We start from the raw sequence: 17,302 nt of genomic DNA, 5'->3' as shown, positions 1-17,302 counted from the left end.
CATTTCTCAAACTCATGACTGTTCGTTTTATTTTTACACCTGAAGGTCTATTTCCTCTTTAAAATTCAGCACAATTTATGTACTCAGGACATGGCTCTCTCCATCCAAAACACATGGCAAATGAAAAACGCACAGCTTTCTAGAAAGGCCTTCTTTCAGCTGTGGCCGTTTAGCATCTACACTTGAGTTATTAGATTCTACATGTTTTGGAGTCACTTCAAGAATTTAATCCACAAGAGAAAAGGCAACAGGCTCTGGTGAAGACTGAAACCCTTCTTAAGTGGTAACGTATTATTGCCTCCTTTATGTTACATTAACACCACATCATTTTTTATGCTGGGTTCAGAGTGCCATTAATTTGCACTTGGATGCGGAGGAGAGCAAGAAGAAGACAGGAAAGTGCACAGGGACCCTACTGAGCTCCAATGCCAATTTCTCTGTGGTGGTGCAGGATCATGCTCCAGGTCAGGAGTAGTGGTAGCCTCCAGATGAGCTGAACTACAACTCCCATGATGCATCTGCATTTGCCATGCTAGCTGGTGCTAATGAGATTGGGAGTCCAATAACATCTAGAAGGCACCCACACTGGCTAGTCCTACCCCAAGTATAAATGTGTAAAGAGATCTAGCACATGTGAGACCTCTGAAGAAGAAGTTGAGCTACTATTACATACACACTTCAAGTGCCATTGCCTGTCAAGAGCACTAGAATCCTGGTGATACCAAAACCAACATCTGGACCCCTTATTCAGTCTTCTGAATTACTGCCAGTCATCTATGCTATAAGCACACAGTTGCCATATTTTGTATCTCTGTGTCCCGTAGTGCCAAATTTTGTGCTAGATACGGCACTAAGACTGGCACCAGCCATATAATGGGTGAATATAAATCACCAGCTTATCAAGTGGTTAATGTGTGAAAGTTTGCTTGCTTCTTAAATGTGTGCTATCAAGTGTGGCAAAGTGCATCCATACAGACCACTGTGGCCATATCATTTCTATTCTGATGTTGTTGCTTCACTCCTAGTCACTCGGCTGTTATTGAAGGAAGACCTCTTCCTCAATGCACTGCTGAAGTGTTATTTTGCTTTGTCATTTGGAGAAATAAATGATACATCTGTTCTCACAGTCTTAAAAATTTATTCAAAGAAGTCTATAAAACATTTCCTGCTTTCTTTGAATTTATTCTCTTTTTCTTAGGAAAACCATCTACCTGTTTCAAAAAGTGCCTTTAGGTCTTTGATGCCATTAAGATCTATAATGCTCACACCTCACCTAGCCCCCTCATCTCCAAGGTATGGCTCAATTTTCTCAATAATAATTTTTAAAACCCTAAAGCACACTACAGTAATCTGACCAACATGGTACCCTCCTATCACTGTGAGCTGGAACAAGACTCCACACTTTTCTCTCTCTCTATTTCTGCCCAGTGTATTCAAACAGTAAATGACCATCTTAGTATGGAATAAAAATCATGAATGTTATATATTAAAATACCTTATTAAAAGGCCTTATCACCTGATAAACCACCCAGCCTTTAGCATGCATTAGAATCCACACCACGGTGGGTTGTGTGTGGAAATCTCAACATGCTTTGATCAATACTGATGGCCAAAAAATCCGAGGGTTGCAAAACATTCCCACTGCAATGGGTCTGCGAAATGCCTGAAACAGGTACAGCAGATCATACTATGGGATGTTTATACAGCTAGTGGAGTTTAAAGGTCCATTTCTAACACGATTAAAATGTGAGTCATTTTGCAAAACAAACTATTTAACAATATGGCTGCTGCATGCTTGCTGGGTTCTGATGATAGACTGGCTAGACTCTCCATCTTTGAAAATGCCTTGGCTCACCTCCTGTTTTCTTTGGAATATATGAGCAGGGTGCTAAATATAGATGGGGGAATCTATTTTTTTTAATTTGCAGTTACTACAGCACTGAGATTTATAGGGGAGCATTCGAAATGTTGTAAATGGCTCCTTTGCTCGTTCTGCCCACTCCAAAGGTAGCTGCCAAGCTTGTAATTTACACAGCCTGCCTCCATATTAATAAATGGAGTCTAAGATATACAGCATCTTTGCCCCAGATCTTTTGGGGGAAAGAATGCTGCATGCCCTGGCTAGCTTCTTGCAGTTGCGTCTGGGAAGCCTCTTTGCTCAACTGTCCTAAGGGTCTTCTCCTGCGGCTGGTTTATTTTTACGTTTGCTACATTCATTTTCCAAAACAAAGTTTTTCTTTGTTGACATGAAGGCTACAGAATACTTAGCTGCACTTCAGGGCCATCCTTCCAAAACCAAGAGAAGGCAAAGTTGCTCCCTTGCGGTTAACAGGGACATTCCTTCTCAGTGTCACAAAGGGTCGAGATATTTTAATCATCACAACTTGTGCAAATATAATGGGCTTCATGAGAAACACCAGAGGTGGAGAACTCACTCCACGACCCTTTAAATGAAATTGTGAGGAAAATCCCACAGGAGCTTGTGTTAATATGGAAGCAAAATTACTTGTCTGGAAAACATAATACATAGAGAAGTTAAAGGCTGGTGGGAAATAGCTGAGTCATGTAAAAGCTGCTGAAGATTTGCCTTGGCATAAACATGCTTTTTCTTTTATTCAATTAGATAAATATATCAAATGTATTAAGTGATCAACCATTTGATCCAACAAGTTAATAATACAGTGAGAATGATTTCAACATTGCCTAAAATATTAAAATACTCTCTCTATAGACCACTTCATATGCAACTCTCAAGTCATAGTTCAGTGCTGTGTAGACAACCCACAGCAAGCCATGGGCTCCCACACTTCCCCATTCCCTTTCACATGCCACAGGAGACTGAAAGCTACCACTTCCAGTTTTAAATTAACCAAAGTTCCCTGTTACATCTGAACATGGCGAATGCTGGATAGCTTAAACTGTTGTCCATTCAAAGAAAGAGAGATCAATCGTGGTTTATATTCCTGGCTTGCTCACTAAATATAGTGAAGGATGACGAAGAATTAATTAAATTAAATTAAATTTAAATTAGTTTAGAATCCAGCAGATCCTTGGCTGCTCCCACCATTGTTTCACCCTGTTTTGGGGGCTCCAGTAGTTTCACAGAAGACAACTGTTTCACATAGTTCACAATTTGTAGTATTCCACTGAGTACGGATCATTGACTCAGTCTCCAACTGGTGAGCCACTAAAATGTTTTCCCTACAAAGTTCTGCGAGTTTTATTTTTACTTCAGTTCTCCTTCCCACATACTGGGATTATCTTGCGTAGTTAAGAAGAGCATGGCTTGCTTCTGAACCAACGAAGCAATCAAATTTGTGTTTCGATGAAAAGTTACAAACATGGGCAGGCATGTATTGCATCTATTCTAACTTGCAGCAGAGAAAAGCCTGGACAAGAACAACAAAATTGGTTTCAATCTCTTCCATCAACCTAAGTGGCTTCTTAAATAAGAAGGTCTTTGATAGACTAGGATAGAGAGGCAATGAGGTAAGAAGAAAACTGGCCAGGTGGGCTTCCCTAACATTGATTCTTCGTCAGTTATCCTTTCTGACTCTCCTATGACCTTGCCTGAGCTCAGATAATTGTGTATTGGGCTGTGTCTGTGTATATTTGTGTCATCAAAGGCTGCTTAAATTAGAGGAACAAAACACAAGTGCGTAGCTTGGAAGTGCAGTTTGGAGCAGCCTCCTCTGTTATGCTTTGACTGTCCAAGCAAAACTGGTGCCAGCCCTTGGATATATAAAGGCCCTTGATGTGGTGCATGGATATGACGAAGCAAAACCCAAACGAGCGTTCTTGACTCAATGGTAACAAATCACTCTTTCCTGCAGTTTGCCAGGGAACAAGTTATTGGACTGCTAACAAAAGGAAATAACCTATACCAGTAATTTGAAGGGGAAAAAACCAGAGTATCAAAGGGATGTTTGTCCCTAGGACTTGAAAACTGTACTGAAGGTGCATATAATATTATTTTATTGTGTTTGACTGAAAATAACTGAGGTTTATAAAAGTAAATCAACCTTCCATGTCTCCCATGCATTCTTCGCCTATAGGAAGCAAGGCAAACTTTGGATTTATGCTAGCATTCCTTTTGTTTCTAAAGTGCTACATCAGCAAAGGGTATTGAGAAGCACAGTAATTACATCTGGCAAGTCTAAACCAGAACTTATCAGTTCTTTCCTTCTTCCCAGCAGAAAAAAATCAATCACCCCCAAGATACACATCATTTGAGCCATTCTCTAAGGAGACGCTTATTTGTGAAGCAATCTCTTAGTTCAGAAGACTAAAATAGAGACAATGTGCAGCTCTCTGTGAGAATTTTCCATTTAGCAAAGTAGGGTAGCTCCCCCTCCCCCACCACTGAATCTCATGGTGTTTTGTGCAGTTCAAGCATGAATTTATGCTCTCTGTACTTAGAATTGTTCATCACAATCCCGGTAAAGATATCCCATGACTAAAAGCTCTAGAGTGGACAACAAGATTGCTTCTCCCCACCACATCCCTCCTCTTAGATTAACCCCACTTAAGCATTGCCTAGGCACCGGTGTTAACTACAGTTTAGGCTAAAAATGATGGGCAGAAATCTGGTACAAACATAATTTGCACCCATGGAAAGGGTTGCAAACCTGAATGCATACACTTAATTAACAGAGTAATTCGATTCATACCTAAAAGCAAAGTTTTATGGGGAGAGTGTCTACAAGACAAGACTCACCCGTAACTGTTATGCGGTCCTCCCTGGAGGCATTCTGAGTCTCCTGTAATTGGATCTCCGGGCTCACCTCCACCTTGCTCCCAGATAACTGCAGATAAGCTTGAAGAGTTGCAGGTACCTTGACAGTAATGGAGCCTATTATACACAAGAACAAAAGGATTTGTGTTAAGACAATTCAAGTTGACAGGCATAAGCTACTTTGGATCCCTTCCAGTCGGGATTCAGGCCTCATCATGGGACTGAAACTGCCTTGGTCGCACTGGTTGATGATCTCCGGCGGGCTAGAGACAAAGGTGAGAGCTGTTTCCTAGTTCTGCTGGATCTCTCAGCGGCGTTTGATACCATCGACCATAACATCCTTCTGGACCGTCTTGAGGGGCTGGGAGCTGGGGGCACTGTCATACAGTGGTTCCGCTCCTTCCTCCTGGGCCGTGTACAGAAAGTGGTGGTGGGGGATGAGTGTTCAGACCCCTGGGCTCTCACTTGTGGGGTGCCTCAGGGTTCTGTCCTCTCCCCCATGCTTTTCAACATTTACATGCAGCCGCTGGGAGAGATCATCAGGAGGTTTGGGCTGGGTGTTCATCAGTATGCGGATGATACCCAGCTCTACCTCTCTTTTAAATCAGAACCAGTGAGGGCGGTGAAGGTCCTGTGTGAGTGTCTGGAGGCGGTTGGAGGATGGATGGCGGCTAACAGATTGAGGTTGAATCCTGACAAGACAGAAGTACTGTTTTTGGGGGACAGGAGGCGGGCAGGTGTGGAGGATTCCCTGGTCCTGAATGGGGTAACTGTGCCCCTGAAGGACCAGGTGCGCAGCCTGGGAGTCATTTTGGACTCACAGCTGTCCATGGAGGCACAGGTCAAATCTGTGTCCAGGGCAGCTGTTTACCAGCTCCATCTGGTACGTAGGCTGAGACCCTATCTGCCTGCGGACTGTCTCGCCAGAGTGGTGCATGCTCTGGTTATCTCCCGCTTGGATTACTGCAATGCGCTCTACGTGGGGCTACCTTTGAAGGTGACTCGGAAACTACAACTAATCCAGAATGCAGCAGCTAGACTGGTGACTGGGGGCGGCCGCCGAGACCATATAACACCGGTCTTGAAAGACCTACACTGGCTCCCAGTACGTTTCCGAGCACAATTCAAAGTGTTGGTGCTGACCTTTAAAGCCCTAAACGGCCTCGGTCCAGTATACCTGAAGGAGCGTCTCCACCCCCATCATTCCGCCCGGACGCTGAGGTCTAGCGCCGAGGGCCTTCTGGCAGTTCCCTCATTGCGAGAAGCAAAGCTACAGGGAACCAGGCAGAGGGCCTTCTCGGTAGTGGCGCCCGCCCTGTGGAATGCCCTTCCAGCAGATGTCAAAGAGATAAACAACTACCTGACATTCAGAAGACATCTTAAGGCAGCCCTGTTCAGGGAAGTTTTTAACGTGTGATATTTTACTGTATTTTTGGTTTTTATGGAAGCCGCCCAGAGTGGCTGGGGAGGCCCAGCCAGATGGGCGGGGTATAAATAATAAATTATTATTATTATTATTATTATTATACACAAGAACAAAAGGATTTGTGTTAAGACAATTCAAGTTGACAGGCATAAGCTACTTTGGGTCAGAGAACCCGCCCCCCCCCAATTAAACAGAGTTCCATGAGAAATGTGGGCTTGCTGTTTTTACCCTGCAAAAGGAAAGCAATATGGCAGCTCCAGATCTTTTGGACTCCAGAGCCATAGCTGTCACTTACAGATTTGAAAATACGGGACCAGCAGCCTCGAAAATAAGGGATCCGCAGCCAAAATAAGGGATTTTCAGAGCACAGGTATGTTCAACTTCTGAGCCCCTCCAAGCCAAAGGCAGAAAGCCCAGCCAGCAGCCAAACAAAGCCTCAAGCGGTGGTTCCCACAGCGCAGCAACCCTGCAAAGGGGATGCAGCAAGGAAAACCACCGTCACCTCTCCGCTGGGAAGCGCTGAGCAAAGGCGAGTCCCCAGGCAATGCGGCCGATTTGATCGGCACAAGGCATGCAAACTCCACCCCCCAGTCGTTCTTAGACTCCTTATTGGGTGAGCAACGCAGCTAAGCAACACAGTTGGAGCCTCCCTCCTCCCTGGCCAGGGAGGGAGGGAGGGAGAGGAGCTGCTTCCGTTGAAACCCTGGAAATTTAAGGGACATCATCAATAAGGGACAGCAGCGGGACACGGCACTGGGATAAGGGACTTTCCCGCCAAATAAGGGACGGTTGACAGCTATGTCCAGAGCCCTGTTTGGATCTTCCCCAGCCAGTATAGCCAATGGTCAGGGACAATGGGAGCTGGAGTCCATAACATCTGGAGGGCAAAATTGGATGCCCCTGTTCCAAAGCGATGTGCTGGCTGCTTTCGTCAACATATTGGTATGCTGCCTTTCCATAGTTAAAACCATGCTCAAAGCGGCTTACAACATGAAAATCTTCATGTAATTACCAACAAAACGAAAGTAGTCATAAACAAGAAATAAAACACATCAAAAACTACACGAACAATCTGAACCATTTCCACACAAATCATAACATCTAAAAATTAAAGCTGCAAATAATCAATAGCAACAAGACCCCGTAAGCAATCCCCTGCCCAAGAGTCTGTTCAACATCCTCCGCTTTTGTAGCTGGAGTCAGTCATGGCTCCTCCCTCCCAGGCCAGGTGGGAAAAGGCCTGCAAGGCAGTGAGCAGGTCCCCCAGGACTCACAGCTAAGATGCTGCCGGGCCTCCTCAGCAGCCTCAGCTTTTGTAGCTGGAGTCAGGCAAGCAAGCGGGCAGAACTCCACCCTCCTAGGCCAGGTGGAAAGTGGCTCCTAAACCAAGGATCAGGTCTTCCAGGACTCACAGCCCATAAAAGGTAAAGGTACCCCTGCCCGTATGGGCCAGTCGTGTCCGACTCTAGGGTTGTGCGCTCATCTCACTTAAGAGGCCGGGAGCCAGCGCTGTCCGGAGACACTTCCGGGTCACGTAGCCAGAGTGACGAAGCTGCTCTGGCGAGCCAGCACCAGCGCAGCACACGGAAACGCCGTTTACCTTCCCACTATAAAGCGGTACCTATTTATCTACTTGCACTTAGGGGTGCTTTCGAACTGCTAGGTGGGCAGGAGCTGGGACTGAAAGACGGGAGCTCACCCCACCACGGGGATTCGAACCGCCGACCATGTGATCGGCAAGTCCTAGGCACTGAGGTTTTACCCACAGCGCCACCCGCGTCCCTCTACTCACAGCCCATATTGGACAACAAATCTTGACTGTATACTGTTTGTGTGTGCGAAGTCTGGATGTTGCAGTGAACACCTAAGAAGTTATCAGGATGATGATCCTCATCCCACCTCTGCTTTTTCTTGTTGGAAAGGGTTACTCTCTTCATACTTTATCGGGAAGCCCTGATTGAGCTCTACAGTTTGAGAGGGAGGTTAACTTCATTTCTGCCATAGTAATTTAAGTGACTCACTCAGCACAAATGTAAAAAAGAACGAGAGAGAGCAGAAATCATATTTTCCACAGAGCTACAAAGATGAAGTGCAAATTTCAAGAACTTTGCATATTGGTCATTTACACATAATGGTACATTTCGTTTGGACCCAAATCCCATTGAAATCAGAAGAACTTGCTGTTGAGTAAAAGTGCTTCAGCTGTAAAAGCTTCACATACAAAATTACTATTTACTAACCTTCCTGAGATTTCAGATCCACTTCCCCCTTTTGATTGATAATGTAAACATCTATCTCCCCATGATGTGTAGAAGCTTTCAGGAATCCTTCAGAGGAATCTGAAGAACAAAAGAATGAAAATATTTTGAGCCGTGTGGGTTCCAATGAAATAGTATGTATATTTTGTGAGTCCCATATTAAAAAACTGTTTCTGAAATGTTTGCTCCTAGGGCGAAAGCAGTGCCGTGGAGTTTTTGTGGGGGAAGAGAGAAGAAGGGACACAATGTTCTCTCTATATTTAAACTTTAATAGATAGTTTGAGGCTCACTGAACATCTACATAGAAAGAACATCTGCAGTTGTTCAGAGATGGTAACATAGCTTAGTTCTTCTCAAAATGTTCATGATAACCACGTAGATATTTTTCACCAGACATTTTCATATTTCCTCCGCTAGGAAAACAGGAAGAAGGGTTCACCAAAAGCAAAATGATGTATGGGTGATTCTAAAAGGAGCACGTTTTCAAAGGGTACAAAGATAACAAACCTAACATTGTTTTCTAAACTGTCTCTGCATGCTATCCAGGCTTTTGATGAATGTTTCCCCCTACATACATACACTGAAAGAAAAGCTTGCATTTAAAAGTTGTTCAAAAGCTAATTTGCACAAACTCTAGGGAACAAAAGTTTCTTGTTATTTTTTGTAAAAAAATTCTAAACCCCCACACTATATTAAGAGAGTTTCAGAATACATCTGAAGCTGAACCCAGAAGCTAAACAACAGGAAATGCTCTAAAAATCTTTGCAGATTATGGCTGAATTGCCAGTATTTTCCCCCAACATGTACTTATTTTATCCAAAGGATTTATTAACAAGGAACAGAAAAAGTCATGGTGGTTTGAAAGCTAAATCTCAGAGATAACCAGGCAACTAGACAAAAAAGAAAGAACTATTTGAAAGAGTTTTTTAACTAGTGGAAACCAAAAGCTTGATTCAGGTTTCTTCCTCAGGTTTCCAGGGTTTGTCCTGTAGCAATGATAAATGCATTTAACTTGTTCATAGTTTTTCTTTTAACAAAGCTCTTGGGCCATGTATGTGACAGATCACCCCTCCCAGAAAAAGAGCAAGAATGTGCTATTATAGCCTGTGTTTGCTACACACACATCAGTGTGGACCCCATCCAGGTGCACATGGAGGAAACTGACCCAAGCGGAGTTTAGGCCCAGTTTTGGGCACAGAAACTGCCCTGGTTGCCTTGGGAGAGAGACATGGGCAATGTGTCCCTGTTAATCCTTCTTGACCTCTCAGTGGCTTGAGATACCATCGACCATGATATCCTTCTGGAACGGCTATCCAAGTTGGGAGTGGGCTTTGCGGTGGTTCCGATCCTACTTGGATAGTCATTTCCAAGGTGACGCTTGGGGTTCCTCGAATATTATCCCCCATGCTGCTTAACATCTACTTGAAACTGCTGAGTGGGGTCATCCAGAGTTTTGGAGGGCATTGTTATCAGCCATATGCTTGATGGCTCAGAAATGGAAGCAAGAGGAGCTGGCTACGATAGAAGAATGGAGAACTAAAATGATGGACTATGCGGAATTGGACAGAATAACAGGAAGGATCCGGAATCGACGAGATCAAAGATTTAAAGAAGATTGGGAGAAGTTTATTCAATATCTGCAAAAACTAAGTGATAACCAGATTACGTTTGTAAGTTTTAAAGAAGCTCTGTGATGTGAAAATGTAACAATAAGTAAAAATGATGAATTGAATCTAATAGTTTTAATAACAAGGGGTAGGAATGTGTTAAAAGTGCTAAAATGAAGGAAGTTCAGACAAATTGAGGGAAGTAAAAAATGGAATTAAGATGTAATTAAGAAGCTGAAATGTACAATTTTGTTTTTTGTACTTGTAAACCAATAAAAATATAATTTTTTAAAAAATAGCCATATGCTGATGGGACACAGCTCTGTTTCTCCTTTACATCTGCAGGTATGGCGGTTGGCAATTGTGCCAGACCGTTGTCTTGCCTCCGTAATGGACTAGATGAGAGCCAACAAACTGAAGCTCAACCCAGATAAAACAGGCACTGTTAGTGGGTAGTTTGCTTAAACAGATGGATGGGGGGTGGCTTGCTCCTGATGGGGTAACACTCCCTCTGAAGGAGCAGGTATGCAGCTTGGGGGTACTCCTGGATCCATTGCTGTCACTTGAGCCGCAGGTGGCTTTGGTGGTGCAGAGTGCCTTCCACCAGCTTCAGCTATTGTTATTGGGCGCCCAACGCTCCGGGAAGCAGGCTGCTATCCGCAGCCTAGGCAGCCCTGCGGGAGCTCCCGCAGGGCTGCCTAGGCTGCGGATGTGTTCCCGAAGCCTGGAGAGCGAGAGGGGTCGGTGTGCACCTACCCCTCTCGCTCTCCAAGCTTCAGCGAAAGCCTGCATTCGCCCCATAGGACGCACCCAGATTACCCCTTCATTTTTGGAGGGGAAAAAGTGCGTCCTATAGGGCAAAAAATACGGTAACTTCACTGCCATTGGGTGCTTGATTGTTTTATTGCTGACTCCAGCTCCTAACACCATACAAACTCCCTTCCACCTCCGATATCTTGCCCTTTTCTCTCTAAAGTGAGTGGTCCAAGCCGCCTTGTTTTACCACATTTACCCCTTCAGCCAACACTCGTCACTCTCTCGTTTCCCTACCCAGTTTTACTGCATCCTAGTTCTTCCATGTGTTTTCAGGCATGCTTTAGAACCATGAGCTCAGGTAATTAGTTTTAACTTGCTTATTCACTGTAAGCTCTTTTGGCTTCAAGTTATAAGAGATTCCGACCAAACATCAGGAAGAACTTTCTGAAAGTAAGAGCTGTTCGACAGTGGAACAGACTTCCTTGGAGTAGCGGACTCTCCTTCCTTGGAGGTTTTTAAGCAGAGGTTGGATGGTTATCTGTCATGGATGCTTTAAGTGAGATTCTTGCATTGCAAGAGTTTGAACTAGATGTCCCTTGGGGTACCTTCCAACTCTACAATTCTATGAAACTTAGCCTGTTGTTAGTGTACAGTTTAGGAAGGTCTGTGTCAATTCACATCTCTTCACATATATTCAATACGTATGCTAGTTCCCTTTTGATATATTAGAATTACCTTTGAGGTCATAGTTTACTCTTGGAGTGTGCTCAGCTCTCCGTGTCAAAAGATCCTATAAAAGTGTCAGGGTTCCATGTAGAACTGCAGCCTTGAATGCAAGCTGCCCCATTCAGAAGGGCACTCTGTTCTTAACTGATGCACTGGAAGTTGCTCACACAATTTCATGCGCTTTCAGTTCCAGGGGTACATGACAACACAGCTGGATAATATGCCAAGGAATGTGAATGAAATAAGGGAACACAATCTCTTCCTGAGAAGAAAAGCAGAGCTGCCAGCTCAGGTCATTTGAAAAAGTGACAGCATCTTTTTGGCTTTGAAAAATGGTAAACAACCAATGATGAGAAGACAGCTTCAAACGTGGCCTTGTCCCACCCAGCTCAAAAGGAGTTTTGATACATCGGCCTGTGAGAGAGACTGGAACGCAGCCACTCTGGTACATCGGTTGAAAAAAACAACGGGATTTGGGGTTGGGGTTTTTTAGTCAGTATCTGTAGAAAACATAGAAGGAGCTTAAATGGAGTAGCCAGATTACTGAAGGTGGCTGTTGCTGTGCAAAACTTTGAAATACGCTCAGGCCATGATAAATGATGAATTAAGTCAGAAAATGACTGTGTTCCCAGTCGTCAGATTAATAGGGTGTCTCCCATCTGGAATGCTGTTGGGAGCGTTTCCTAAAGCTGGCCAACTACATTTCCAGGACAGGAATTTAAATTAGAATACATTTATAAAGTCAGCATTTGGGATGTACAACTTCTTACAGGTGTTGTCAGAGAATCCGGAACGAAAGAGGGACAGGAAATATGCTTTCTTAGTTTCCTTTCCTTGTCCTGTCCCGGAGATTCATCGTGGAAACAGAGGATCCAATATATACGAAAGATCAAAGATACTATCAACCCAGTCCTGGGACAACCCATGTGGAAGTTTTACATCCACAGTTTTAGCCACACTGCAATTCAAACCTGCCTGCAGCCTCTCACCAGCTGCCACAGTGATGCTCGCATCACATTGCTGGTACAAGCCTTCCCCATCCACCTGTTGAACATGCAGGTGTGGAGCTTGCCGCCATATCCCCACCAGTGGAGCCTAACAAAAGGCCCAGAAACAGGATCAGCTAGATTCCAAGCTGCTCCCACTGCTGGTGTCAGCCAGCAGAAGCCCTGATCCAGGCCCAACTGCTACAGAAGCCTAAAGAAGGCACAGGGATCAGGCCCAATCTTCTCTCCCCCCCGCCCACCTTCTGTTTCTGGGCTAGGGATGCACTTACAACTCCACACCTCTGCAAAGCCTCTGGATTGCTCTGCTACATGGGGAGTGTATGCGTTGTTCCTCTCCCCAATCCAACAGTTAGGGCTGTACACACGGAGCTGTTCATTTTTCAAAAGCAAAGATCTAACATTATTTTGACCCCCAAAGAAGAATGGCCCTCTTCTTTCCTGTTGAAGAGCCCGGTAGGATTTAAGTGCCTTTTGTCCAAAAAAAGAGCTCTGGAACTGCGGCCTCAGCTTCAGCACCTGCTCCATGTTGGAGGGGATATATACTATGTTTGCATGTCAACCTTGAAACTGTAGGTGCAAATAGAGGACATTGGGCACAATCTAGCCAAAAGGTTAGTTAATTCCCACTGGAATCAAAAGAACTTAATCACCGTCCTGGTTCCATACCTTTCCATGAGTCTAACTTGCAACTAAGCTTAGCTGCATTGCATTGATTGTGAATAAAATGAGACCAGCTTAAATTCAACCGTTTTTAGGGCGGCCCTCTAGGGAAGGCAGAGAGCAAAACTAAAAGGTACAGATGGCTGTGATAAACGATGTGGTGCTCCTGAGATATTTCAGCAAACTTGGTTTATGAGCACAGAAGATGAAGTGGAAGGAACAGTTTTGATAGATTTGCTTCAGTTTATGAAAGACAGATTTCTGGGGCTAAACACACAACTGATGCAAAGCCCATTTTTGTTCAGCTTTCTAAGTTGTAACAAAGGAAGCTAAGGTTTATGGAGAAAAAGGGAAAATAATCTGTAGACCACTTGCAGCAGTTGTTTTTGGATTTTTAATCACAGCAGCCTTTAAAATGAATTAAATTTAAGTTGGTAAGGAAGCTTAGGGTTCTCTGATAAAGAGCTATTTAGGGTCTGATGTGCTAAGGAGAGAGACCAATGTATGAACTAAATAGAGTGAGTTGGGCACTCAGAATAATGAGAAAGAAGACTCCTTTCCCAATCATAAATAGAAGGATTCCAGCTGATCTGTTTCTTCCTGCTTCCCTATTTCCACTGGTGAGACACATCAGATGCAGCAGTCATCGAATTAAGAGGAAATCAAGTGTAGCAAATCAGTTTAATATGACCAGAGTTTCTCAGCATGATCTTGCAAACCTTTGGCGAGAGCAGGGCTTTTGTTTTTTGTTTTAACAGCCACAGCTGTTGAACTGATTTAGATGCTGGCCAGGGGGCGGGGACAACAATGCTGGTAACTGGGCACATTAGTGGTCAGAAACAGCACTGGGACTTACTGAATCACACTGTGAGGTAATAAAGATATGAGTTCCAGGCTCTAGGAATCTGAAAAGCTGTTGCTACTCTTGAGAACTGGGCTATAACAGTTTCGTGTTTCCAAGAACTCTTGCCGCCCCCACCCCATGTGGCCCATCACTTCTACCTGTGGACAAGAGCAGGGTTATAAGAAAGTCTCAAGGAAGTGAGCCATGCTGGAAATTGCAGCTGGAGTATGCTAATGAGAAGGTCCCACCTCTCTCCCTCTGTGTTTTATTTCTGACTTGCATTGGGATCCAGATGTTCCTCCAAAGAGTTGCATTTTGCCTGCCCCTCTCTCTACTGTTGGGACACAGGTGGCACGGTGGGTTAAACCACAGAGCCTAGGACTTGCCGATCAGAAGGTCGGCGGTTCAAATCTGCACGGCGGGGTGAGCTCCTATTACTCGGTCCCTGCTCTTGCCAACCTAGCAGTATGAAAGCATGTCAAAGTGCAAGTAGATAAATAGGTACCGCTCTGGCGGGAAGGTAAATGGCGTTTCCGTGTGCTGCTCTGGTTTGCCAGAAGTGGCTTAGTCCTGCTGGCCACATGACCCAGAAGCTGTATGCCGGCTCCCTCGGCCAATAAAGCGAGATGAGCGCCACAACCCCAAAGTCGGCCACAACTGGACCTAATGGTCAGGGGTCCCTTTACCTTTACCTTTCTACTGCCTGTAAGATCACTAAGAACATCTGCAGAAATTCTACTTATAGTGCTGTACCTTACAAACTGTTATAGAGCGGTGACCATAAAACAGGCATTTCCTGCTCTCACTCCTCTATTATGGGATGCCCTTCCCTCTACAATAAATGGCATTCATCAGCTGCATCAGACATCTTATAAAGACTTTATCTTTTTGCCCAGGCCTTTCCTGGCCCACATGATTGGATCCTGTTTCTGTCTGTGCGAATTCATCAAATTCCTTTTTTATTTCATAGAATTGTAAAGTTGGAAGGGACCCCCAGAGTCATCTAGTCCATCCCCCTGCAATGCATGAATCTTTTGCCCAGCGTGGGGCCTGAGATTAAGAGTCTTCCCCAGGCTCCATCACCAGTTCAGATCCCATTAGCACATAAGTGAAGTTCAGGATTTTGCCCCAACGTGCATTACTTTACACTTGCTTACACTGAATCACATCTAATGCCCATTCACCAAGTTTGGAGCGATGCTTTTAGAGCTCTTTGCAATCTTTTTTTGTTCTTGTCCTGAAAAAAATGGTGCCAGCAGCAAATTTGGCTATCTTACTATTACACCGCTAATTGCTCACTCACAGGTTTGCATATTTATCACCCAGAATATTTTTTTTTAAGGCAGCAGGATCCATAAATCATAAATTAGAAGTGCAAAACACACTTTGGGCTTTCTTCTTAGCATTATTTTTGTGCCAAAGTTTTCCATTTCGCTTTCAGTCACTTCCAGGACACCCAACAACCACACTGATCTGCTTAAAACCCCCCCCCCAAAAAACTCTGGAGATTCTGGGTTCACAAACTGAGAGGAAAGTTGCTGAACGTGCGTGTAGGGGGGAGAGCCAATCTGACGTGAGCGTCCTTCTGGATCACATTATTTGAAGCTTGGCAAATATTCTACAGAGCAGTGAGCCATATGAACCTCACTAAGTCTGGGAAACTGATACAAGAACAGAATATAAACCACAGCCATGAAGTCAGCACAGAATGAAACGCTTTATGAAAATTTGGAATGTTTTGCATCTCAGGAGGGAATATACAGTCCTGACAATCAATCCCCACCCCCACCCCCAGATACGCCATTTCTGCCATGAAAATGTTACAAGAAATTGTGCTTGGTCTTTAAAGCAGAATATTTACCAGGGAGTGGGAAGTTTTTCTACCTCTTTCAAGAACCCATTTCCCCAGTCTGATTTCTGATATTCAAAATCAAAGCTGATACAGGAGATGAAGTAAAAGAGAAGCTTTCTTGAGGAGAAAATGTCCCAGCATCAAATCTTATTGCTTCAGTGGCTGTTTTGAGTGGTTGTACAGAAGGGCCCAGGGGAAAGTGTTGTTCCTGGGAAACTCCTCCACTGCCTCCTTCTTTTTAAATGCCTATATACAATTGTGTGCCCAAAGAAGTTACGGCACAATTGTGCTCCTCCTACGAGTGAAGAGATAATCTCTCTGCTAAGGGAGCGATGAGACATCATATGGAGCTCAATAAATACAAGAAGCAGACACAAGCCTGAAGCACCACAAACAACAGCGTCTTCATACATGCCTTTAAAAAATGACTACACTGTGTGGGTGGCTGGGATTATTCCCACCTCCAAGCAAGTCCAGCTTCTACCCACTTTTAACAAATATTGGGTCTTCAAGATGGTAGTCAACTAAGTTTTAAGGGGTCTAACTTACTTTATTGTGATGCCATAACCCCCAGCCAATCAGTACATTCTACAGCCAACTTCTGGCGTAATCAGAGAGAACCTTCCCCACCTCATTTTAATGATCATTAAAATAAGGAAAATTATGGATTTTCAGCCTCCCAAGACTTTATTCATTCCAGTGGGGTTACCCTGCAGGTTTTATAAATTATTAAATCTGAATTTAGGGCAAATCTTGCCAGGGGCAGCATATACATTTTGTTGGTGGCCAGGATGCAAATAACAAATTCAAGGTTCCTATTCATTAGGTGTCCTGGGTAAAAATAGCAGGCATTGATGCTGAATGAAATACATGCCATCAAGGCTGGAAAAAGTATTACAAATTCATTTTGATAGCCCAGCTGAATGGAAATTATTGCCTGCATGAGGTTGAACAATCTGGATAGAATTATCGTTGAGTGTCTTGTTACACACCAGATGTCTGGAATGTATATTACACAAGGATCGTCTTTCATTTTTTGACTCTGAGTCGCAATGCTTTGTCTTCCTATTGATTACACTCTTTAGATGCATATATGGTCGCTACATCCCAAGACAAAAATGTATTCATTTAAGTACATCTCCTTTTATGAGATGTTCTTAAACTTTTAATTTATGCTGTATCTTATTCCCCCGCTAAGACAATATATATAAGTTCACGACTGTTCCAAGAGAGTTCCAAACCACAGTGTTAAAGAGTTAACAGACACAACATAGCAGGAGTCAGTCATGCTGTAATCTAAGGAACTTAAATATCTAACTCTCTTTCGCACCACTGATTTCAGTGGACCTCTGAACGTCTAAGGTGAGCGGAGGAAGGCTTCAGAAGAAGAGTTTTGAAGGAGCTTTTCAGGCTCCCCTGATCACGCTTTTG

General features: G+C 44.0%; 1 protein-coding gene across 1 annotated transcript in view; it reads right to left on the bottom strand.

The window, feature by feature from the left end:
- FAM185A (family with sequence similarity 185 member A) overlaps positions 1-17,302 on the bottom strand; it is a 37,074-nt gene that overhangs the window by 1,263 nt on the left and 18,509 nt on the right. Inside the window, exons 7-8 of the mRNA XM_053406712.1 lie at positions 8,402-8,500; positions 4,718-4,852 (exon numbers count right to left, since the gene is read on the bottom strand). Coding sequence (XP_053262687.1) covers positions 4,718-4,852; positions 8,402-8,500 — 234 coding nt within the window. The remainder of the gene's footprint in view (positions 1-4,717; positions 4,853-8,401; positions 8,501-17,302) is intronic.

This window comes from Podarcis raffonei, chromosome 10 (genome assembly GCF_027172205.1).
Source record: "Podarcis raffonei isolate rPodRaf1 chromosome 10, rPodRaf1.pri, whole genome shotgun sequence".
Classification (NCBI taxonomy): domain Eukaryota; kingdom Metazoa; phylum Chordata; class Lepidosauria; order Squamata; family Lacertidae; genus Podarcis; species Podarcis raffonei.
The sequence above is the reverse complement of the archived record's forward strand: the minus strand, read 5'-3'. Positions and strand labels throughout refer to the sequence as shown.